Raw genomic sequence first — 23,726 nt, 5'->3', positions numbered from 1 at the left:
CTTTGGCAGGGGCGGGCGGGTCCAGTTTGGCGCCCCAAGGGCCAGCTCGCACTTTAGGCGATTGCCTAGTTCGCCCAGCGGGTGAGCCGGCCCTGGTGTCAAGGTTTCAGTTTCGCTTCTCTTTGTTTTGCTTCACTGCTCACCTTGCCATGCTTTAGGGGTGAGGGAATTCCTGAGGGGAGTGTGTGTGGGTTGAGTGCCTGCCTGTAGTAGCCATAATTATTTCTTAAGTTGCACCCCTCAGCCTGTTCTCATGGGATTCAGCCTTGACGACTCTTTCACTAGGCTGGAGTAGATAAGACACCATGTATCTGCCAGGGTTGTCATAGAAACGCTAGTGGCCGAATGCTGACGTATGCATGAGGTGAGGGGGTGCATTGGGTTGGACCTATAACCTCTGAATTTCACGCGCTTTCTTTAGTCCTGACAAAGAACCAGTTCCTATAAGTAAGCACATACCTAATAAAGCATCACTGCCAAGAGTGTTATGGAGAGTGTTTTAACTGGGGATCTGACACTGAGTGAGTGTGAGCTAGCCCAAAGTTTTTTAGCCTCTGGCTCACACATTTTGGTCTTAGCTCAGGAAGGATGGCTCCAGAGCAAACCAATTTATGCAGTAGCCAAATCATTCACTCACAACTTTAATGTCAGTAGCTCACAAAGTAGAACCTTTGCTCACAAGACTCCACAGCTTAGAGGAAGCATTGCAACAGCTCAGTAATGAAAGAAACTTAGGCCCCATTCACACGGAGGATTTGCTGCGGGAGAGCGACGAGTGCATGGTGGATTGTCGAGGTGCAATCACACCGCAACATCTAGGAAGTGAAGCGCACACGTGGCAAACCTGTGGCGTACTGCCGAAAATGCGCGATTAAAAACTACCTGCTTGGAAGTACTAGCAACCGGTTTGCCATGGGCTGCCTCTGGAGTACCTCGGTGTGATCACGCCGGCCGCGGCTTTTCCCTCCGGCCCCTCGTTGATGCGCAGACGCGGAGGGAAGGAACCGTGGCATGCCGCCAATGCATGGGATCATGTTATGGCAGCTCTAATTGCGGCGGAGCAAAAAGCCCCGCCTCCCCCCTGCATTATCCGGCCCGTGTGACCGGGGCCTTACTTACCTTATCCTGCAGCGTCAGCACAGTCACTTTGTGGACATTCAGCTTCACTGTCACTTCGGGCTTGCTTGCACATACGTAGCAGTTAGGATTTGGAGGATCCAAAGCGCAAGGAACAAGCAGCTTTTTTCTTGGATTTGGTTGTTTATTAAGGAATATCTTCGAGGAGGACAGAAAAAGAGTGGTAAATATCTAGCATGTACGAGCACCAAAAAAAAAAAAAGAGAGAGAGAGACAGAGAAAATAACCAGACTTACTGCTCTGCACTGCTCTATTTTTCCCATGAGAATCTTTAAGCCCTCCAGTACTATCAGCCCAGCTATGACGGCATTAGTGGTAGCTATAGCAGGGATGATGTTTCCCGCCATGGCTGCAGAACAAGCAGAAAGAGAGATTTCTCTTGCATGTTAAAAAAAAGAGAGAGAGAGAGACTGAGCAAATACTGGAAAAGGCCAAGGGAAACAATTTGTTCTTACATTTGATATCAAACCGGCTCTTCATGTTCATACTAAAAATATGCATCCTGAGGTTTGCAGCAGCGGTGACAAAGTCCAGCGCAGGAGGATCATCCTGTCAACAAGTTTACCCATTTCACAGGATTTTAAAAAAACAAAAACCCAACACAATTCCTCAGTTTAAACACAAGAAGAAATACTTTTTAGCTATTTATCAAGACTGAATTCACAGTCCAGTCAGCAGTTCTCCTCCATGTGCAACAAGACTATAAGCATTTGCCAACTAACCTTATCCCATGTAAGTTCCGCTCCGTCACCCTTTTCTGTCAGCTGAGCCCTCAGGGTCTCTACACTTTTAGAAAAGAGACGTGCGTAGCTCTTGACATCCAGAACCTGTTGATCTTTAAGGCCCAAAGACGGTTCATTCTGTTGGTCAGATGTATTGTTCTCTTCAAAGGGAATAAGCAGGTTAAGTCAGCAGATGAGGGTGAAACTTGCCCTTTAAAAGCCGTCCCTTAATCCTCCAAATTAATCTTTTTCTAACTTAATTTTTACCCATCCTGGCAAAAAATGGGTCCTAAACACCATCTGCAAATACTTTTCTTTACAAAACAAAACCAGAATCCTGAACTTAATTAATATGCAACAATGGGCTAGATCACACAAACAAGAACATTCCAGGATCTCTCATCACTTGATTCCCAGCTGAGGGGGTGACCCAAATCCATTAGAAAAGCACAATTATGTCTGAAGGTGCTCAGAGATATTTGCTCTGCAGCTGCTTGTGCACACACGCAGTATCAAGTCATGAGTTGCTAGTCTGGCCCTAAGATGCAAGTAATGTTTAAACGTCACCCTTGTTTATAAACATACAGCACTTCTCAACACAGCCTTAGCAAAGTTGGTGAAATGAGACGGACATGTCAAATTCAGAATGACACTGCCGCCTTCTCAAGGGCAACTACCAAATTAATAGAGGGTTTGAGAACTCAAGGATAACAACCACGGTGCCCAAACGTGCACATCACAAACCCCAGTTTCCCTCAAAGGCCTGCCTCTCACCTCAGCTGCTATCAACATTCCCCAAAACTGTTATCCAGTCTTGAAGGATCTAAAGACTTCACAGAGCAGTAAATATAAACACGCAAATGGTGAACACGCACAGCACCAAAACAATGACATTCATAAACAGGACAGCATCATGAATCTGGGTCCCTGTGCCACATGCTGCCTTCCTTCCCCAGGGCTCAAGGTTCGTGGAGTGGCATGCAGGCCTCAGAGCAGTCTCTTCCCCACACAAAGGCCTGGCTGTAAATTTCACCTCTGGGCCTACATTTCCCAGATTCCCTTCCCAGCCCAGGATTGGGCCTGGCGGAATTGGAGGGAAAAGGTTTGTCACTGAGGAGGGCGGGCCTTGGGAAAGGTCATATGAAACTCTCCACGAGGAGGGTCCTCCTCCCAGGAACTGGTGGCAGAGAAGCTGCTATCGGCTGGAGGTGATCCTCCACCCAAGGAGGGTAAGGATTGACCCTGGAAGGGCCAGGTAGGGAAGAATAGCAAGGTAGCCATGTAAGGGAGGCTTTATTTCTTTTTTGCTGGCTTCTTTGACTGTCACGTTTTGCCATGTTTTGGGGAACATACCCAGCATGAAACCTTCTGCCTGTTTTACAACTCCCCCCGCCCCCCAATCTGGCTGATATTTCCTCTTTTTACTTAATAAGCCAGTTGTTTTACCTTGCCTGGGACCTCATGCTTCAAGATCAGTTTGACGGATGCCTGGCAACACCCCACCAGTAGAGGAGTGCTGCATGGATGGATGAGGGAAGGGGCTGCTCTGGTCCTACACTACTTGGGCTCCATCTAGAGCAGAGGTGACAGAGAAGGCCCTTGACTGCTCCAGGGCTGCTGGGAACAGAGGGAAGGACTCCTTGGAGGGGACTTTGGCAAACCGCTGCAGGGCTAATCCCTTCCTCAACAGCCTTCTTTTTTTTTAACAGTTACCACAGGACAAGAAATGCTCACCCTGATTTTGTATTTCATTCCAGTCCAAAGGCATTGGGGGTTTCCGTTTCCTCCAGAGTTTATCCATCGTTAGTAGATACCGGATGTCATCTTTGAAAAGCTTAAAAACAAGATTCGGAAAGCAAGTATAATACGACACGATGTGCCTAGCGTCCCTGTTATTTCCAGAGCATTTCTTTGCCAGCCCACATTCTACTAGGCGATGAGAGCCCCAGGCTTAGTGTGCCTTTACAACAAGAAGACCCATCAAGTGAAGGAAACAGCATATGAAAATGTAGCACCAGGCTAGGGCCCACTGAATTTCTTGGTTTGCCTCTGTCACTAAACCTCTTCTAGAAACACCATAAACAACATCTATCAACCAGTAAAGTATCTACACAGAACTGCAGGTCCCCAAAATATAACTACCAATACATCCCCAAGGGCCAACTTGGGTATGGAATCAGATTCTGAACCTAGAACAACACAGTGACATTGTTCCCCTGCCACGTGACACTGTGCAGTCCCTCTCTATGTCACTGGCCCTTTTTCTCAACACAGATAGCCTTTCACAGGAACCAGTACCTTTGTGAAGAGTTTAACTGGATCATATCCTGTTGATTTTGCCCATTCCTTGGTAGAGATACGTTTAATACCACCGTCTTCATTAGATGCTCTTGCCCTGGCCTCTGCTTCTGCTGGCTCCCCTGTCAAATAACAGTTTACTTACTATTAAGGTCACTCATTTTATCTACAGCACACTGTACTGGCGTATTGCCTCAGGAATATTTGCAGGGTCTCTGGCACTTCTGCAAAATTTTGCCTTCTAAAGAATCAGAATGCTAGCTGCAGCATTTGAAGTATCACACTTCAGTGACTGACACTGGGGGCTCAAAGCAAAACTCAGAGGGAAGCATAAAGGTTCAGAGGAACTTCCGGAAATGTATACTTCCATAGCGGGGACAAAGGAGGAGGAGGAGGAGGAAGAAGAGGAGGAGGAGATTGGATGTATACCTCGCTCTTCACTACCCAAAAGAGTCCCAGAGTGGCTTAAAATCTCCTTTCCCCTCCCCTCCCCACAACAGACACCCGGTGAGGTAGGTGGGGCTGAGAGAGCTCTCTTAATAACTGCTGGTGAGAGAACAGCTTTGAAAGCTTATGACTAACCCAAGGTCACACCAGCAGCTGCATGTGGAAGAGTGGGGAATCAAATCTGGTTTTCCCAGATTAGAGTCCGCATTCCTAACCACTACACCAAACCAGTACACCAAACATTTCTGAGTGGTAGTCAATCGTCTAGGGACAGAAGGCTCTCCCCAATGGGAGGAGCAAGTCTCTAGCTGAATGGACTCTAGCTTGGAATGGAAAAGCAAGAGTCCTGTGGTCTGTTAACCTTTTTATTCAGGCATCAGCTTCTGTGGACTAGAACCCTCTTTCACCAGAGGCATGACATGGCTCCACAGTCAGCAACAAACAGACAATTTTACACTTACAAGCAGCTTCGGGATCAGCTCTGTCAGGGGACACTTCTTGATCAGCATCTTCTTCTCCAAATAACTGACTGCATATTAAAAAAACACAAGGCACATATATTCTTTTCTGGCTAGAGACCGGAGGTTTTTTTACTGAGATATTGTTAAAAGCAAGAGATCAATGTACTTAGTGTTCCGTCCATAAGAAAGACATTCCTAAGGGATGGCTGGCGGGCACATGATACAGTAACTTTGCTAAAGTTATGTTAGTACTGGTCTAATCAGTGCCTGAATGGGAGCTCTCCTGGGAACCCTACGAAGCGGCTTTAGGTTTTTGATTTTTTTTGGGGGGGGGGAATCAATGCATCGGTTTGCTCGCTCTGAAGTATGTGTTCTGTCTTCTTATACTTGGCAGGCCTGCTTTGAGCAAGTCTGCACACTTCCTCCAAGTAAAGCAGAAAAGGGAAGTGAACTTTTTAAAGAAATAGGTGAATGTGAGACATGCAAAGAAACAGAACAGAAGTCTAATTTAAACTGTCTTATATCCAAATTCTGCACACAAACGTAACAAACAAGTCTTCAGTTCTGCAGACTAAATCACAGGGAGCTTTTTTCAGTCAGAGCTTCGGTCTGTTAAGACTTGTTCTGGCAGCAGTTTTCTAGCGTCTCAGGCAGAGGTCCTCCACTTCACCTACTACCTAATCATTTCAAACTGGAGATATTGGGCACGGAACCTGGACGCTTTTGTGTGCAAAACGGGTGCTCTACCCTTGAGCTACACTTCTAGCTTGACCCCCCCACACCTTTGGCCATAATATCTAGCTGCAGTGGTTTTCCAGCAGAGGGAGCCACTCCAGCTGCCCTGGAAAAGGTGGTTATCAGATCCCCTTCCTTAGACTCAAAACTATCAGCCAGTGTAATATATTCTCTTCATGGGAAAGAGGCTGCAACAAACACTGACATTCTTGGATGAAAAGGATTACTGGACCCATTTCAGGCTGGTTTCAGGCTTGATTCTTCTGAGACACAAACCATAATGCTTGCCTCGTCTGGTGATCACTGCTAGGAGATAAGACAGGAGAGTGTGCCCCTTGTTGATTTTCATGGACCTCTCAGAGGTTTTTACTATCATTCATCATGGTATCCTTCTGGCCCAGTTAGCTGAGGCAGGTGTTACAGGTGCCAAGCTCTGGTGGGTTCTGCTCCGAGGTGGTGGACTGAGTGCCAAAAGAGCTGATGGAGAAAACCTGTTCAACCCTTTGGCATTTAAAATACTGATCCTGTAGGGTTCTGTTGTGTCCCCCATGTTATTTAACATATACAGGAAACCGCCGGCAGAATCATCTGGGAACTGAACTAAGGTGGCATTGATATGTGGATGATACTCAACTAGATGTCTCCTTTCCAACTGATCAGGTGAGACAACAGATCCCCTAAAGTAGTGCTTGCAGGTGATAATGGACAGAATGAAAGTCAATAAACTGAAACTCGATGCAGATAAGGGCTCTGGTACACCAAGCACAGAAAGCAGGACTGACACATGCACAGGATGGCAATGCTTTTAGACAGAAAGTTGAAAAAGAACATGCATAGAGCTGGCATTTTTTAAAAAAAGAAAGAAAAGCTTACTTGAATAAATACTTTGCCCACACAATACAATGGATGGGTTCAGAAGGAGTGTTGCGGATTGTACAGCCTGGAAAGGTTTTCTGGGTTGGTTTAGGATGGCATTCGTAACACTCTGTCACTCCCTAAAAGAAACACATGTCCCCCCCCCCCAATGAAGTTAGTGGGAAGCAGTAACCTGAGACCATAATGCCACAGCAACTGACAAAGAGAATGACAATGGTCTCACCTTTTTGATAACAGTCACTTGTCCAAGGTAGCCAGCAGTTCCACTCTCTATAAGGGGGACATCGGCAGCCAGACACATTCGGTTCACATGATTCCGGGCAGCTGGATGCAGAAGAATTATTTATTTAGTTATTTGAAATTTTAGCCCGCCCTTCCCTGCACAGAGAACAATTAGAGAGCAGTCACTGACTGTCCAAATTCTGTCTTCTGGCCTAAACCTGGCCTTCAGTCCATTTCAACTCTGTCCCTTCCTTTCTTAAGCAGTAAATCAAAAAAATATGTTCAGTTCTGCAACTTTTACAAGCAACTCAGATGTGCGGGGGAAAACAACAGCTGTTCTCAACAGGCACTCCTAGAGTACTTGAAGATTTTTGAAATGGGAAGGCTGCCAGAGATTGAAAAAACTTGAATGTAGTTGCAAGTGTGCCCAGGTCAGAAGAAAGCAGAACTCAACACTTCCCATTTCAAGGCTTCGGATCTCATCTGTCTCATACTAGAATGCAAAAATCTCACCTCTGTTATCCAAGGCATTCATAACCAGTGTAAACTGCCGGAAAAACTCCACATTATAGTCAGGGCTGCAGAAAAAGAACACATATCCACAATGAATGTTATGTAGGCGCATTGGTTTACAGTTCATCATAAAGAACAGCAGAGATTAGAGAATCGGTTAATTTAAAAACATTCATGTTGTACGTCCCCAAAACCTTCTACAGCTAAAAAGCTCAGGCCAAATAAAATGACTACTTTTTTGGACCAATAACTGAGCAAATGAGAATCCGGTTGCATTTCCCCCAACTACCTGTTGTTTTCAGATCTGAACTGCTTGCAACATTTCCAGGCAGAAGGTCTTGCAAGATTTGTTTTTTTTTTTTTTGCTTTGAATACCTATGGTTGATGGCCATACATTGCTTCCAAAAGCCTTAAGCATCTACTATACACAACATACAGTTTGGCATATGAACTTGCAATGCATTATATATAATGATCCTACAAAAACCTTCTTACAATCCCTGCACATTCAAAGTATACAATTTCACACTGAAGCAGGACATAATTCCAAATTAAGCAAGTGTATACTTCTTGATTGACATCCATTGTTTTTAAAAATTACTCAGCGTAACAACAGCCATTTGCTTAGTTGCCTGTAGAAGGAATAATTCCCAGGCAGTAAAGCTTTTGTTATTGGGAACAGTTTATTCTTGATGCTCACAGCTACGTTGTGCCACCAGTTATTAACAAAGTTACCATGGGCACACACAGAGAAAATGGACTTGTAACTTCTATATATTTATCTGCAAGCGTTTCAGAAAAGAACGGGACATACTTCATAACGCTGTCGTGATAAGCTGTAATATTCGCTTCTGGACGGAACCGTAAAACACTTTCCTTGGCAACCTGCAAAACAGCCAGAAAACACGCTATTTCATTCAAGTAAAGTTCATGCAGTGCTTAAAAAAAGGGCTCTCATATTTTAAGAATCTATAAGCGAGTATCAGTCAACATTTAGGATGTTTCAATAATTTTATAGAAGATACATTAGAGGCGGAACTATCTGCACCAGTTATAGACAATTTTCTTCCAGCCAACATCTAACAGGTCTACTTTTTTTCTAACACTACACAGACAACTGTCTTGAGTACTTATTGGATGAGGATGAAATTCAATTCCTCTCACCTGTGCTTTTGATCTTCCAACATGTTTCTTTTGAAACAAGAACTGCCTGTTGAGATTACTGACATCGATGGTATCCAGATCAATCTAGAAATACATAAATTGCAAACATTTCAGGTTTGCTCAAATGAATTCACAAAGACAACCCTTCATGCCTGTGTCATGATGAGGAGGAATGCTTCCCACACCTCCACTCTGGTTACCAGCTGCCACCACCATTCAGAAATAGCTTTCCTACCAAGTCCTCCTGGGACTGTCTCAGTTAAGAATACAAGAGAACTCCTCCAGTTAAAATATTCCTTGTAGATGCAAAGCTAAGCACATTCCAAAACAAGAGGACTAATGGGTGAGCTTTCCACCTGCAGGAGTTTTGACCTGAAGTACCACTGAAATGATTCTTCTCTTGAATTCTGAAATGGTAAAGCATGTTTTCCCAAATGCTTTGAATGATACCTAAGTTAGAGAATTCGTCTCTTTGTCTCTACAACATTCAAATGGAAATAAACAACAAACAGTTACACAAATCAGAACAGTGTCTTGCATGGCAAATTCTGAAACATTCAGGATGCAGTTTCATCTGTGTGCACAAGAGCCAAGCCTACAAATGTATGTCTATGATGACTTATGGGATCAACCAAACCACTATGCATTTACTTCAAAGAGACACGCTGCAGCATCAGGACCACATTCTGACCAAGCTGAAAATGGCTAATTATTGCTTCTGTACCTATAGAAGTCTTTGCAGGATAAAAATATTGTAGTATAACCCAGAAATTGACATTACCAATAGAAAGTTTGGGTTCTGACAGTCTCAGAACTATCTGAAAATGAGACATTCTGTACACATGGGAAGTCAGGACATAACAGCAGTGACAATTCAAAAACAGCAACAAGAAATCTTGTATTCATGCAACAGCTGCTATCCTACTTTTATCCTAGCCCTTATCACACTATAAGTAGCTAGGAATCTGACTGGTTTTATTTGCATAACAAAAATAGTCATCATGTGCTGACATGATAATCTGAGGTAGGTGGCAATGCCAAACTAGTACGTCTTAAGTCTACTGGACCATGTTAAATCAAATAAAAACGTGACTGTTAAAAGAAAATGTTACACACCTGCTGCATAAAAATGCGTACCTGAAATTGCAGAAAGAATTCTTCAGCCCTGACAATATCTTTGGCAAAATAAACAGGCACAGTAATCAGGAAATTATGAATTCCAGATTCTGTGATTTCTCTCAAGAAGAGGAGTGCTTTAACACACACACACACACACACACACACACACACACACCCCATATATACCCATGGAAATAATGGCCATTCTATCATTTTGACTGCCTGCCTTAGTTCATGCCTTCATAACACCCGGACTAGATGGCCTATAGGTGGGGATGTTTTGAAGGATGTCTTGGAAGCTTCAAAAGGTACACATGGCTCCTGGGGTCTGTCATCAGATCCACAAATCACCACAGCTTAAGAATCTGCACTGACTTCATAGTACCTCCCACTGTCTCTTCAAGTTGCTCTATTTGCAGTGTCAAACCCTGAACTATCTAGACCCAACATACCTGAGAGACCACCTCCACTTCAATGTCCCACTATGGCCTCCTAGACTGAAACAACTTACGTTTACAGCTGAAAATCCATGTTGTATTAGCAAACACAACACACAGAGCTGCCCATCAACTGCTAAATATCTTTCCCTTCCTCTGCAGCTCACTGGAACACAGCTGTGACCATTTTCCAGAAGTAACATGCATTCGCCTCCAAGTCTCTTGCCATTTTGATTGCCAAGAGGAAGGCGGCACCAGAGGATTTGGAGTTTCTAAGTACCTTCTTACCCACCCTGAGTTTTTGCAGTGTGATGGTCAATATGCTGAACAGTTAAAACAGATTACATACGAGTTGCATCCCAATAGGGGGCAGGTGACCCCAAAACATACATAAAAATTGCACTGCTGGATCAGACCACCCAGTCTAGTGATAAGTGTTCAAGTGTAGCTGATAAAATGCCTCTGGCACCTCAGTTAAAAAGATAGGCATCTTCTGAGGATTATAATCAGCACCTGATATACAAAATTACTATTTATTTACTTCATTTCTGCCATTTTATCCTCACAACAACCCTATGAGTGTAGGTCATTTATTTATTTAATTAGGCTAGGCAGAGTGTGTGTGACCAATGTGTCACAAGGACACCCAGCAAGGCCAGAGTAGGAGATTTGAACTTGGGCCCTCCAGTTCTTAGTCTGTCATTCTGACTACCACAATATACTGTTACTGTTCCCTAACAATCTGGCATTCTGCTTCTGCACATGCAGGTTCCACTCCGTGCAAACGTATCCAACGTGAATGTGGTGCTTTAAAGGGTCTGCCCTCCTGGCCCAGAACAAGTTTCTTCTTATCAAGACTTCCCTGGCATGCTGTGCCCAGAGGTTCAATCTCACACCATTGGTAAAAAATACTGTTTATTATTTGATTTATGCAGAAAGCTTGCACACCACCTTTCCAAAGGCAAGCTCCCAAAATAAAAACAAGTATAATAAACTTAATCAAAAATGACCACTGACATAAAGTTCTTGATTTGAGATTACTAGAAAGAGATGGAGCCACTCTCTGAAAGATGAGAGGAAGCACTCTGTCCAGACAAGGGCGAGCGAGCATCTACCTGGCCCACTACCCTACCTCCAACAGTAGCCAGCCAGAAGCCCCAAAGCAGGAGGGCAGATATAGGGAATGCACCCCCGTCCCGTTGCTGGACCCAGCGGCCTGTCCTGCAGATGGAATGCTCCCTACACAGTCTAGGGTTGCCAGCTTCCAGGTGGGGCCTGGAGATCTCCCGGTATTACAACTGATCTCTAGGCCATAGAGATCAGTTCCCCTTGAGAAAGTCCCCCAAATCCTTCCATCCCTAGGTTCCACCACCCCCAATCTCCAGGAATTTCCCAACCCAGAGTTGGCAACCCTAATGCACACAGAGGCTCCATTTCATATCACAGATAAGGCTTTGCCCGCCTACACCCAACAGTGGCCAGGCAGAGGCCTCTAGAAAGCCCTAAACAGGACCTGAAGAAAGAAAAGGCGGCCCTCCCAGGTGAACTGCCTCTTCACGTGGAGGCTCCACTAGGGCCACTCAAGACGCGCCTCCAAGGATTCGCGCCCTTTTCCCGCAACAACGTCACAAGCCCCACCCACCCGCCGAGTCGGGGAGGGAGGGGGGAGAGCGAACCCCCCCCCCCGCGCGCCTCACCACGTCGATGCTGACGAAGCCGGTGAGCACCAAGTCCTTGAGGAGCTCGCAGCCGATGCCTCCGGCCCCCACCACCAGCAGCCGCGCGCCGGCCACAGCCTCGGCTAGCTCCCCCTGTAAGGCCGCCATCGCCAGCCCGGAGGCCGCCTGCGAGAAGAGCGAAGCGGGCGGGAAAAGAAAAAAAGGGGGGTGGGGGACGGGTGGGGAAAGGCCGGAGAGAAAGAGAATGAGGAGCGAAAAGGTGGGGCGAGGGGCCGCGCATGCGCTCCTCCATCGCTCGCGGGGCCATAGAGGCGGCCCAGCGTGGCCTCTTGGTTCAAGTGGCGCTTCCTCTAGCGGCGTGGAGGGGAGCTGCATGTGGAGACGCCGCTTTTCCTCGTGGAGGGATGGAGAGGGTCTGTTGTTTAAAAGGGTAAAGGCCTTGTGACTACTTTGGACCAACCCCCCCCCCCCCCCATCTTGCTGCTTTAAGATTGGCTGGGTGAGTCAAAGTCTCTTGCAAACAAAAATCCAGACGCGCCTTGAGGACTAGCAACATGTATTTCAATATGTGCTCTTGTGAGTCACAGCTCACTTCTTCTGGTATGTGGAAAGAGGGTTGCCAAGTCCTGGCTGGGAAATTCCTGGGGATCTGAGGGGGGGTGTCCCTTGTGGAAGTCACATGACAGGAGAAATGCCAAATTTTTAACAGAACAAAGTTTGAGTCCAGTGGCACCTTTAAGACCAAAAAAGTTTAATTCTGTGCAAAATTAAACTTTGTTGGTCTTAAAAGTGCATTGGACTCAAACTTCGTTCTGTTGCTTCAGACCAACATGGCTACCCACCTGAATTCATCTTCATGCAAGTTTTTAACATCACTGTTTATTATTTAAGTCATTTTGTACCCCATCTTTCTCCCCAATGGGCCCCCCCAAAAAAACAGCTTCCATCGTTTCCCTCACCTTCATTTTATCCTAAAAATCCCACGAGGTACACTGAGAGTGACTGGCCCAATGTCACCCAACAAGGTACCATGATGGCACCAGTAAGGATGTGAACCCAGGTCTTCTAGATACTAGTCTGACTCTCCCACCACACCACACTGGCTCTATGTTGTCAACACTGGGATCTTAGGCAGCAGATCAAAAGAGCTGGGGCCCAGGAAAGTCAAACACTGGCAGGTCACTGTAGCAAGGAACAAGCCAAGGATCAGAGCAATAGAAGACTCCTCTCCACCGCCAAGTTTTCTGTGTATTTGCCAATCTGATACTCTTCTCAGCCTGCAGACAGAGACAGGAAGGCAGGAAACATGGCACCCTAGCATCACATATCTTTCTAAAGGGCAACCCTTCCTCAAATGGTGGCTCTGTAGGGACTCACGACTTAGCTTCAGGGGCCTCTGTGATCATGGCTTGAAGACCATTGGTCTCCAGAGTCTGCTAAAAGTATTTCATATCACCCGTGACTTGATCATTTTTAACAGGAGATATTGGGGATTGAACTTGGAAACTTCTTCCTATAAGGCAGCTCTGCCAGTGAGCCATAGCCACTCCCTTCTGGTAGACTACTTGTTACAGCAAGACAGGCAGGAAAGCTGGAAGCTAGGATGAGTTTTTGCTTGATGTGATCAAACTAGGAAAGGGCCTGAGAACATACATCTCCTACTTGAGGTGGATACCCAGCAGCTCTGGCCCAGGGTACCATGCATGGCTTGGACCCAAAGAACCTTTGACACTGAGCACTGGGAAGGGCAAGGAAGTATCTTGGGAGGGTAGCTACAAGAGCGGATGTGGCCCACTGGCTGTGGACCTGTCCTTCAGAGATTCACATGTACAGAGAAATGCCTTTTGAAGGAACCTGGGAAAGCACGGGGAGAGCAGACAGTTGCCCCAAAGAATAATTGGTAGCATCATACCTTTTTAACTCGGCCCCATCTCTGATGACTTCTCTAGAAAGGACTGCCCTCTGCCTTTCCTAAGGACATTTGCTGCTTGCGAAGCTCCGAACAAATCAGCCAGCATACAACTTCAGTAAAGTAAGCCTTTGACCACAACTGAGCCACAGGCACAGGACTAAGGTTTTACTTTGTGCTGAATTGTACAGAGATAGGAAGGCAGGATGTATTTAGGTAAGTTATATTCAGCCTTTGCCCCCTTCTCTCAAGGAGGCTAGCAACAATCCTAAAAACATTAAAACCATCTGTAGAATGCAATAGGACAAAATCACTCAGATCCTTCCAGAACAGAAATTTCTTGAGCATTCTGTCTGTAGCAGCAGCAGCCGCACTTCCCACGTTCTACAGCCTGGAGGCAGCCACTGGAAAGTCCCCCACAATTTTACCTCAGCCAATGCATGTTCCTGGGGGAAGGCCTTGCCCACTAATCTTCAGGACCAGGCAAAATGATATGAAAGTGGTGCTTCCGGTATTTTGGACCCAAGCCTGGAAATTGGATGTTTTTCAGTAAACACAACTTTCAGCCTTCTGTTTGTGAGGAACACACAAGACATTGCTTTTGGAGTAATAAAATACAAATTTATTTATACAAGAGATTAAATGGGATTTATTTAAACAGCTGCTGATCCGGATCTTCTTGTACAAAAATAAATTCTTCCAGGGGCACTGGATGATTAACTGGCCAGCAGCTCTTCTCACACGTATATATCAGTGCTGTTCCAAATTCCACTGACCAATCTAAGGAGAGGGAAGGGAAAAAAGCAGGTTTGCCGTTATAAAACCCTATTAGTTCCACAGCCCTTAAGACATTTGTGAAAAGGTCATTTAACTAACACAAGTGAATTTTCCCTCTGAATACTTTTAGCACATCTGCACAATTAAAAAAAAAAGCTATTGCAGGGGATAGCAAAATACAGTCCCTTTGGATTCAGAATAAATTCTAGTGTCCATCGGCATTTTAAAGACTAGGATAAGGAAGCTATGACTCATGAAATCTTGTACTGGAATAAGTTTTGTTAAGACTGTAGGTTTAGTTTTGCTGCCACAGACTAATGTGGTCACCACGGCATTCAGCAACTGTAGCGTTTTTCAGGACTTGTAGCATTAAATGCAAGACATACAAGATGATACCTAAGACAGCTTACAGTTCAATCATTTGCTAAGTCAGCCATGTACTGAAATAAACGTGCTTAAGCACACTCAGCTCTGGCTAGGATCTCCTGATTTGCAGGTAATGAAGATTTGTGCTTGAAGGGGTTGGTGGCTACACAGCTCTTTTCCAGCCACATGTAATGAAAGCTTATTTTTAACAAGCAATAGATACAACACCATCGGGCAAGAAGAGGTCAAGGATGACCATCTTGTCCAACTGCCACCAACTAAGGTCAAATGGACACACGCACACCACCAGCAAGCTGGCCCTTGACTACCTCAGAGTAATCCACAAAATCCAGACTGCTGCATGCCTGGCTTAAACAAAGAACAGGAGTAAATGAAGTCCCCTAAAGGAGCCTAGCAGGACAGAGCCACAGCCATCAGCATGGGTGCTGCAGCCATTTCATCCCTGCAAGGAAATTCCAGGCTCTTCCCTGAAACACTGAGCTTCCATTACATTAAAAAAACTGAAGTCTCTCTCCACCCTTTCATACCAGGTTATATGGCAGAAAACTGCTGAAGGTGAACACAGGCAGACTGCTTCAATTGTGGTGCATCAGTGATATGTATAGTCAAGATAAGCAGATGTGCTGTTTAACAACACGGGGACAAGGGACTTGTGATACGGCATTGTAATGAAGCAATAGTTAATCCTGATGATGTCAGTAAACAGTGGGAGATGGTAAAGTCAGGACCAGAATGGAACTGGCTCCTCTGGACTGGAAAATCCAGGAAGGGAATGAGTTCACCGAAGCACCATCTCCTACTGTGTGGTTCCTTTACTGTAATTCCATATGCAGTTTCTGCCAAAACAGCATCAACTGGTGAGTAGAGAAGAGCTCCTGTGTAGAACCAACCCAGGTCTTCAGGCCAGGGAGTACGAAGGCTCTGAGAGAGTTGCCAAGCCTTTGGGCCCAAACCCCACGACAGCAAAACTGGCCCCAAAAGGGAGTCTCATAAAAGCCCATTTTTCACCCACCCCTAGATCTTCCCTCCAGTGTGGCAATTGCCAGTGTCCTACACAATTATTGTCATGTTTGAAATATTAAATCTGTACTACTCTCATCTGTATATAAATTAGCATTTGATGGCTCTCTCAAGGCCTCTGTCTGGAATTGTATTAAATATTCTTCAGAAAAGAATGAAAAGCCATCTGCTGCCCTCTTAATTATAGCTCAAACAAGACCTAAGCTGAGAATGAAACACCTGTATTGATTTAAAAGCAGAGGATGGGGGAAACAGGTACATAAAAGATGCATGATGCAAATTGTCCCTGAGGGAGTCTTCTGAGAGAGATTGGGGGGTGGGAACTCCTTCATCTCAATGGGGCACATTTGAGAGAAGGCCCCAGAGGACTGGCCTGCACCTGTATGTGCCAGACAAGAGGCTGTGTGTACCCTTGGAGTGCCAGAGACTCATTTCCCACTTGCTATGATGCACCACACACACTTTGGTTCCCTACAAAAGCTGCTTTAGCAGAGATTGTATTTGATTCACTGACTGCACATTTCAAAGTATCTAAGAAACAGTTTGACCTGCCCATGGTGTGAAATGCTACTGTCACAGCTGGCCAGTTTTACACAGAAATTGTAATAGAGCTTTGCTTACCTTTATCCCTGTTCTTCAGCATGTTGACCAGGGCGGGCATAAGCTGAAATTCAAAGATTCTCTTGCTTTTGCAGTTATGGCAGGGCGGGACCGCTGTCTTGATGTCTGATGAGGGGCATGTTATAAGTAAAGGCTGGCCACCCCAGGAATACCTGAGAAGACAGAAACACACACACACGTGTCAGCATTTAATCCCAGTGTACAAGACATGCCTCACATCTGCATGAGACTAGCCCCCTCCGCCCTCTCTTTCTCACTGATGATACCCAGCGGTCCTCAGCCAGAGCCAGGGCGTCCTCCAACCTGGTGGAACTCTCTGCCAAATAACACCCATGCCCTGGGGGACTTAGTGCAATTCTGCAGGGCCTGTAAGACAGCGATGTTCTGCTAGGCGTTTGGTTGAGGACAGAGACGGTTTCCATTCCACCTGTCTCGCCCCTTTTTTTCCCGCCCCGCCCCCCCCGTCCCCCCCCCCCCGGCAGTTATACAACTGGAACTTTTTGTGTCATCAAGTTAGGCCAATTACTTCAACCGAGAGCCAGTAGGGCATAGTGGTTGGAGGGCTGGGCTGCGACTGGGGAGGCAGAGGTCCAATTCCCCATTCCACGACTCACAGAACCTCACTGGGAGACCGTGGGCCAGGCATTCTTTCTCAGTTTAAGCTACTTCACAGGGCTGTTATTCTGAGGATAAAATGGAGGCGAGGTGAACTGTAGGGCAGTGCAGGAATCTCCTGCCTGGAGAATTGGTAACCCAAAAGTGTTTGTGTGCTAAGAGAAGTCTGGTGATTCCTACGTAGTCAGTGTTGTGACCTTGGCAGATAACAGAGAGCTTACACACACACGCACACACAAACATTCCTTAAGGATGCTCTAATGCTTGTAACTCCCGGTGTATAAATAAAGCTGCTGCGTGAGAGAAGGGGGTTCCTTCCTTCCTTCCTTCCTTCCTTCCTTCAGATCAGTTCCTGCAGCCATTTGTGTCCTGTCGTCTTTGCATCGTGAACCCTGCACCCCACACCCCAAGGAGCAGCACCACAGTGAACAATGTCATAAGCACCTTTAAGACCACTGGACTCAAACTTTGTTCTGCTACTTCAGACCAACTCAGCTACCCCACCTGAATGTTGTAATGTAAATATCTAAAATATCTCTTGGCCACTGACCAAACCTTGACGGAGCAGATTTGCTATTTTCCTATAGCTGCCTTCTTGGTATTGCAGTCACCTTTCAACAGTTCTCTACACACACACACACACACAGAGTCACCTTTCAACAGTTCTACACACACACACACACACACACACACACACACACCCCTTACTTGGGTGGATGTTACCTTTCCTACTACTCTACCGGCTGAACAAAGTTTATTTATTAAAATATTTATACCACACCTTTCATTTCAGCCCAGTTTTAAAGCTCTCTTCCAATGTAAGGGGCCTTTTAAGTGGATCTTCCATCAGAGGAAGAGCCCACTACTTTTAAGAAGTGTCTCAAGACAGAACCAGTCAATTCTTGTCTAGTGCTCCCCTCCTTAACAGGGGGACCTTGAAATTGGTCATCCTACCTTAAGATCTGTTCTTGACAAGGGGCGATCCTTTTCATAAACTTGTGGAACACTTCATCTCTCTTTTCAACATCACTCTTCTCATATTTCTCACCTAAACTGTCCACCATGTTGCTGAGAATAAGAGAGTCATTGAGTTACACGGATGAACACATTCCAATTGGAACACATTCCAATTTTACAATATTCCTTTTCAAACTAGATCATCATGTAAGCAATTTTCTCTTTTAGGTGATTTAGCCTGTACTTAATTCTTGGAGGCTTCTATATATTAAGCATTTGATTGTTACCTTTAAATATGAATGTATGTTTGTAATTTTTATAGTATAATAACCAATTGACCTATTTTCAGCTTTCTGAGGAAGAATCATCGAAACGAAGAGTGAAATCCAGAACCTTCGTCTCTTACTCTAGTGTTATACTCTAGTCTGTAATTACATACTGATTCTTGTGGGGACAGCGAGCCTCTGGAGGCATGCCCGGAGTTCAATGTTCCCACAGGGAGATTGGGCAGTAGTGCGCGGTTACATCTGCTGAATGGCCTTTCGAGGATTGCCCAAGTGTCTGGGGGGTGGGACAGACAAGCTTCTGCAGATCTGTGTGTTGTGTCGTTCATTTGAACCCTCAAGCCTTCAGATTCTTGTAACCATTTTTGTAAACTGATGTTACTTACTTGTTACTAATGTGAATTATATTTTGTCTGCATTGTTTATGCAGTGTGTTCTTGTTCTATAGTCTCACCTTTCTGACATCAACAGTTCCAAATTGACACCCTCCCTCTGTTGATACTCCTTTAAGAGTTTTTGGGCATGATCTGTATCATCATTGCCAAGGTAATCGTCTTCCTCCACGGCGCTGATATAGTATGGTTGCCACATGGGAATGTTTTGCTCTTCCCCAGACGGATTATCAGTGCATGAGAGGCAGGAGATGCCTGGGACTTCTTGCAGGCTAAGACCCTGCAACTGAGATGCGCAGTCTCCCTCTCCGGGGAAGGGATCTGATGCTGCCAGCAAGCCAAGGCTTGGGCTGCACGTGTCCTCAGATGATGCCACATTGTTGTCTTCCCCCCAGTCATCCGCTCCATCATACCAGTCCTTGGCTGCAATCCGGCTTTCTTGCTTCTGAGAACACAAGAATGCAATTGTAGGTGTTCCAGGCATATTTTAACATGATGCAAGTCAGAAGATAAGCTTTACATGTAGCTGCAAACTTACAGACATCTTAAAAAATGACCACTATTGAAGTGAGGTATGTGATTACCTTGTTAAGGCTGCACCTAATAAATTTTGGGAATGAAGAATCATAGAACACAGCGAGACTCATCTGAGTATAAATTCAGTTGGGTAGCCCTGTTGGTCTGAAGCAGCAGAACAAGCTTTGAGGCCACTGGCACCTTTAAGACCAACAAAGCTTTATTCAAAGTATAAGCTTCCGTGTGCATGCACATGTGACTGTGACTGGCCCTTCCTAATGGCTGCCCCCCACAGTTCCCTCTAAGCTGTGCTATGGGGCACTGGTGCACAAAATTGTAACAGGCAGCACAGGGATTACTGCTTTCAGCCTGCAAGGCATTTTCCCCTTCCTTAGAAACAATGGAGGATGGGGTACCTCCTTCTGGGGCCCAGAGAGTTGGACCCCCTGGTCCAATCTTTTTGAAACTGGGATCCAATCTTTTTGAAACTTTTTGAAACTATTCTTGCGATAGCTACGAGAGTAGAAATTAATACTCTTTTGCTTTTATTTTCAATAGGTATGGACCAAAATTCCAAAACAACTGACTCCAGTGTAACAGGTAAGTCATATCCCGTAATTATTCAAATTTGTTGTAAAATCTGGTTCCAAAAGATCTGAATAGGTGGACAATACCACCAGCAATGTGTAAAGTCCCCAATTTGTCCCCAGTTTTCCCAGCATTTGGCTGGGATATTTGAATTTATTCTATGTAGCCTAGCAGGGGATACCATCTATGCAAAACTTTAAAAGTATTGAAACGGATATTAAATACCTTAGATGTATTATTCGGTGAGGCCCATATTGAATGCCAGTTTTCCTCAGTGAGAGGAACAGTACATTTCAACTGCTGTTGTTTTTGAGAACTAAGCATCTTCTCCTTAGATTTAACCAGAAGGATTTTGTATAATTTTGATATTAAGCCCTTTCCCTCCCCTACTGAATCTTTTAAAATTGACTCAAAATCCGTAAGTGGTCTTGAAAAGACCTCTACACATTGAAAGGCATGACGTAAACTGCTTATTTATAAAGACCAAATCCAAGGGATATTTTCTCCAACTTTTCTTTCTAACTCAATCTTATTTAATGGTGTTCCTTTATTTGTTGTCTATTATATGCTTAACACCTGCCTGTTTCCACGACATAAATGCATTTAGCTCTTTGCCAGGTAAAACCCATTCTTGGTTTGTATAAGTGGATAGTTGGGAATTTGGTGGTATTAAAAAGTTTCTGTTGTAATCCCGAATTTCCAAAGAATGTTTTAAAACTTCATTCTGTAAAGACATAATATGTCTATATTTAGGTAAGTTCCAGTATAATTCAGAGAGTGCATAAGGTTCCACATCAGATTCTTCTATTTGTTGCCCATTTAGCATTTTGTTTTGTGTTAAGATTCTGACAATGTTTGCCAGGTGGGTTGCTTCATAATATGTATACAGATCTGGAAAATTTAAGCCACCTTCTTTGGTTAAGCATCTTAATGTGGAGAATTTTATCCTAGGTCTTTTATAACCCCCAAAAAATTATTCATAGTTTTTTGCCAGTTGGCAAGATCTTTTTTACAAATACATACCGGGATTGCGCTAAATAAAAATAAATATTTTGGTAAAATAAAACTTTTAAAAATACTAATTCTATCAGCCCAAGAAAAACTGCTTTTATGCCAACTTTTTAACTGCTTTTTGGTGTCTTCATACAGGTTACCACAGTTACATTTAACAGGCCCTGCAAGTCAGGTGGAATTAGAATCCCCAAACATCTCCATTGTGTATATGGAAGCCCAAACAATTAATGCTGGGAGCTATGGAGTCTGCTCCCCACGCTCCCTTGACCTTCCCCCCCCCCAAGCCTCTATGGCTCAGTACATCTCTAATCTAACAATCCCACTTTAAAAGATTCAATCTTTTCCCCTCCGCTGTTGTCTTAAGCAGATATAGGGGTATCCCCTATAGGGACAGAACCTGTAACTGCCTCTATAGTGAACCTGATTCAGTTGCTCATACCCTTCTACGTTGTCCCCAATATTTTACCATGCGTAGCCACCTGATTAGTCCCCATTTACCTACCACAAGGAATCCAACTGACAACGATCTTAAAATTTTATTGTCTGATAAGTTCTCGGCAATTACTTTGTCTGTTGCCGAATTCTTAGCCTATGTCTGGAAGCTTAGGGTAAGGGCGTACAAGCCCTAACCCCCCTGTGTTCTTTAGAACTGTTATATTCTTAACTGAGTATATTATTTCCGAGAGGTTTCTAAATGATCCTTTGTTGGGGCAGCTTGGTGTAATTTATCATGAACCATTAATCTGTTTATTTGTTTTTCTAATGGTTTCACTGCCCTTCTTGTTGCTGTGTTATGCCAATAAAGGTTTATGTATGTAGAAACCCAATCAAATGGAAATTTTTCCTGTAGTCTTTTTGAAAGGACCTCATCAAGCATAATGGGGATAATTTTGGATTTAGCTATATTACCCCTTAAGACCAGTTAATAATTGTGACTCTGGAAAAACCTTGATCTTAAAGATGTTTCTGGATTGGCCAAGTATATTAATAAATCATCCGCATACAGGCTTATTGTATGTACTCATTGGCCAGTTTTAATGCCTGCAATTCCTGGATCAGTCCTGATCTTGTTTGCAAGAGGATCTATGGACAAGGCAAAAAGCAATGGTGACAAGGGGCACCCTTGTCTGGTACCCCTATTCATCCTTATCTTTCTACTGAGCACATTATTTACTCGGATTTTTGCAGAAGGAGTATTGTAAATAGCCTCAATAGCATTCCTAAACCGTCCTCCAAATCTCATTCTATCCAGAAGCTGTTTTAAATAATTAATTTCAATACTGTCGAAGGCCTTTTCCAAATCTACTGTGAGTAGAATAGATTTCTGTTTCTTAGACTTGCAAGAAGCAATGATATTTAAAGTTCGGTAAATATTATCCATCATAGAACAACTGGGAATAAAGCCAGTTTGGTCAGAATCAATATATTCTGCCATTACTTTTTGCAATCTGTTTGCTATTTTTTAAAATAACATTTTATTTTTAACTAAGACAAACAAACATACACAAGTTGGGGGGGGTTCCATTTCATCATTAAAGTATCTAGTTAAGTATCTCATACAATGTCTATATATCTATTTTCTACATTTCACCCCATTTCCATATATACTCTTTTGCAATTGATCCAAAATAAGGTTCCTGTTCCTTTCAAAATGGTTATATGTCAGTCTAACTTATAAGATCTTTAAAAATTATATAGTCTCTCTTGTCCAAAGGGTATTGACCTTCTTCTCTTGAAAATAAGTGTAATCTCACATATCCAGAAAGTTTTAACCATTTTTGGACGATTTCATCCTCTTCTTTATTCTCTGGTTTCTCCTCTTAAGGTCTTAATTCTGTGTCTTTTCCCCTCGTATGTAAGGAAAATAACTTCTAGAAGTAGCCCTCTATATTCAATTCTTTGGATGGTTTGAGGTTCCATAAATTCTTTATTTTCCTCTCTCTGAAGGAAAATTTCATTTTCTGCTTTAAGGATTTAATCTCTTGTCATTCTTTCATATAATCTCACATTCTGTTCTCCAAGCATTTTGTTTCTTTTTGTATACATTGTGTTCATTCTGTAGGCCGTGTCATTTTGCTTGCAGGCTTCACCTGTATTTTCTGTATCCATATCTCTCACAAAGATGTATGCCCTGTCAGTTTTCTCTCTCAGATGGCTGATCTTCTGCTGTAGAAGTAAATCTAGCTTAGATTGCAAAGAGTCCAGAGCCGTTTTCACAGCTTTTTCTACTATTGGAGTAATTTTTTCTTGTAAAGAAAGTTGGAGATCTGTCACGATTGGTGTTAGAACATTTTCCCCTTCTTCTACTCCAGCCATTTTAAAATATATATTTTTTAGGTCAAAAGACTTTTTATTTTCCATCATTATCACATTTTAATCTTTTTATCAATTGGTTGAATATTCCCTTTTCCCTCCCTCCCCCGAAAGGCTTCCCGCAATGCACTTCCCTCATGTCCCACATAGATAAACTCAGGATAACATCAAGTACTTAATATTGTTCTAAACATAGTAAATTTTGTCTCACGTCCCAGTTCTTTTCTAAATATATCTTAAAGTCCTTCCATTCTTCAAAAAATTCTTGGTCCTCTTTATTGTTCAACTTTTTGGTTATTTTGTCCATCTCAGCCATGAACAGAACTTTTTGTATCCATTCTTCCAGATCTGGTATTTTTTCTTGCTTCCAATATTGAGCATATATCATTCTTGCCGTTGTTATCAAATACCAGAACAGTGTCTTTTTTGTTACATTCAGTTCTTCCATTTTTAAACCTAAGAGCAGAATTTCAGGTGTTTTCTTAAAAGAACATTTTAGAATCTTTTGCATTTCACTGTGGAC

The 23,726-nt window shown here is 43.8% G+C and overlaps 2 protein-coding genes across 3 annotated transcripts in view; both read right to left on the bottom strand.

Moving 5' to 3' along the window:
* The window catches only part of UBA2 (ubiquitin-like modifier activating enzyme 2), a 16,944-nt gene extending 4,759 nt beyond the window's left edge, over positions 1 to 12,185 (bottom strand). The window contains exons 1-13 of the mRNA XM_015411088.1: positions 11,829 to 12,185; positions 8,576 to 8,659; positions 8,226 to 8,296; positions 7,412 to 7,476; positions 6,900 to 7,000; positions 6,674 to 6,795; positions 5,066 to 5,133; positions 4,158 to 4,279; positions 3,594 to 3,693; positions 1,860 to 2,020; positions 1,593 to 1,686; positions 1,374 to 1,486; positions 1,120 to 1,275 (exon numbers count right to left, since the gene is read on the bottom strand). Coding sequence (XP_015266574.1) covers positions 1,120 to 1,275; positions 1,374 to 1,486; positions 1,593 to 1,686; positions 1,860 to 2,020; positions 3,594 to 3,693; positions 4,158 to 4,279; positions 5,066 to 5,133; positions 6,674 to 6,795; positions 6,900 to 7,000; positions 7,412 to 7,476; positions 8,226 to 8,296; positions 8,576 to 8,659; positions 11,829 to 12,185 — 1,614 coding nt within the window. The remainder of the gene's footprint in view (positions 1 to 1,119; positions 1,276 to 1,373; positions 1,487 to 1,592; positions 1,687 to 1,859; positions 2,021 to 3,593; positions 3,694 to 4,157; positions 4,280 to 5,065; positions 5,134 to 6,673; positions 6,796 to 6,899; positions 7,001 to 7,411; positions 7,477 to 8,225; positions 8,297 to 8,575; positions 8,660 to 11,828) is intronic.
* Positions 12,186 to 14,328: 2,143 nt separating this feature from the next.
* PDCD2L (programmed cell death 2-like) overlaps positions 14,329 to 23,726 on the bottom strand; it is a 22,612-nt gene continuing 13,214 nt past the window's right edge. For both annotated transcript variants that reach the window (XM_015411098.1, XM_015411099.1), the window contains exons 4-7: positions 18,835 to 19,217; positions 18,094 to 18,207; positions 16,525 to 16,676; positions 14,329 to 14,499 (exon numbers count right to left, since the gene is read on the bottom strand). In XM_015411098.1, coding sequence (XP_015266584.1) covers positions 14,369 to 14,499; positions 16,525 to 16,676; positions 18,094 to 18,207; positions 18,835 to 19,217 — 780 coding nt within the window. In that variant the 3' untranslated portion in view covers positions 14,329 to 14,368. The remainder of the gene's footprint in view (positions 14,500 to 16,524; positions 16,677 to 18,093; positions 18,208 to 18,834; positions 19,218 to 23,726) is intronic.

This window comes from Gekko japonicus, unplaced genomic scaffold (genome assembly GCF_001447785.1).
Source record: "Gekko japonicus isolate JY-2015 unplaced genomic scaffold, Gekko_japonicus_V1.1 scaffold711, whole genome shotgun sequence".
In the NCBI taxonomy this organism is placed as follows: Eukaryota; Metazoa; Chordata; class Lepidosauria; order Squamata; family Gekkonidae; genus Gekko; species Gekko japonicus.
This window is presented reverse-complemented; position numbering and strand designations above follow the sequence as displayed.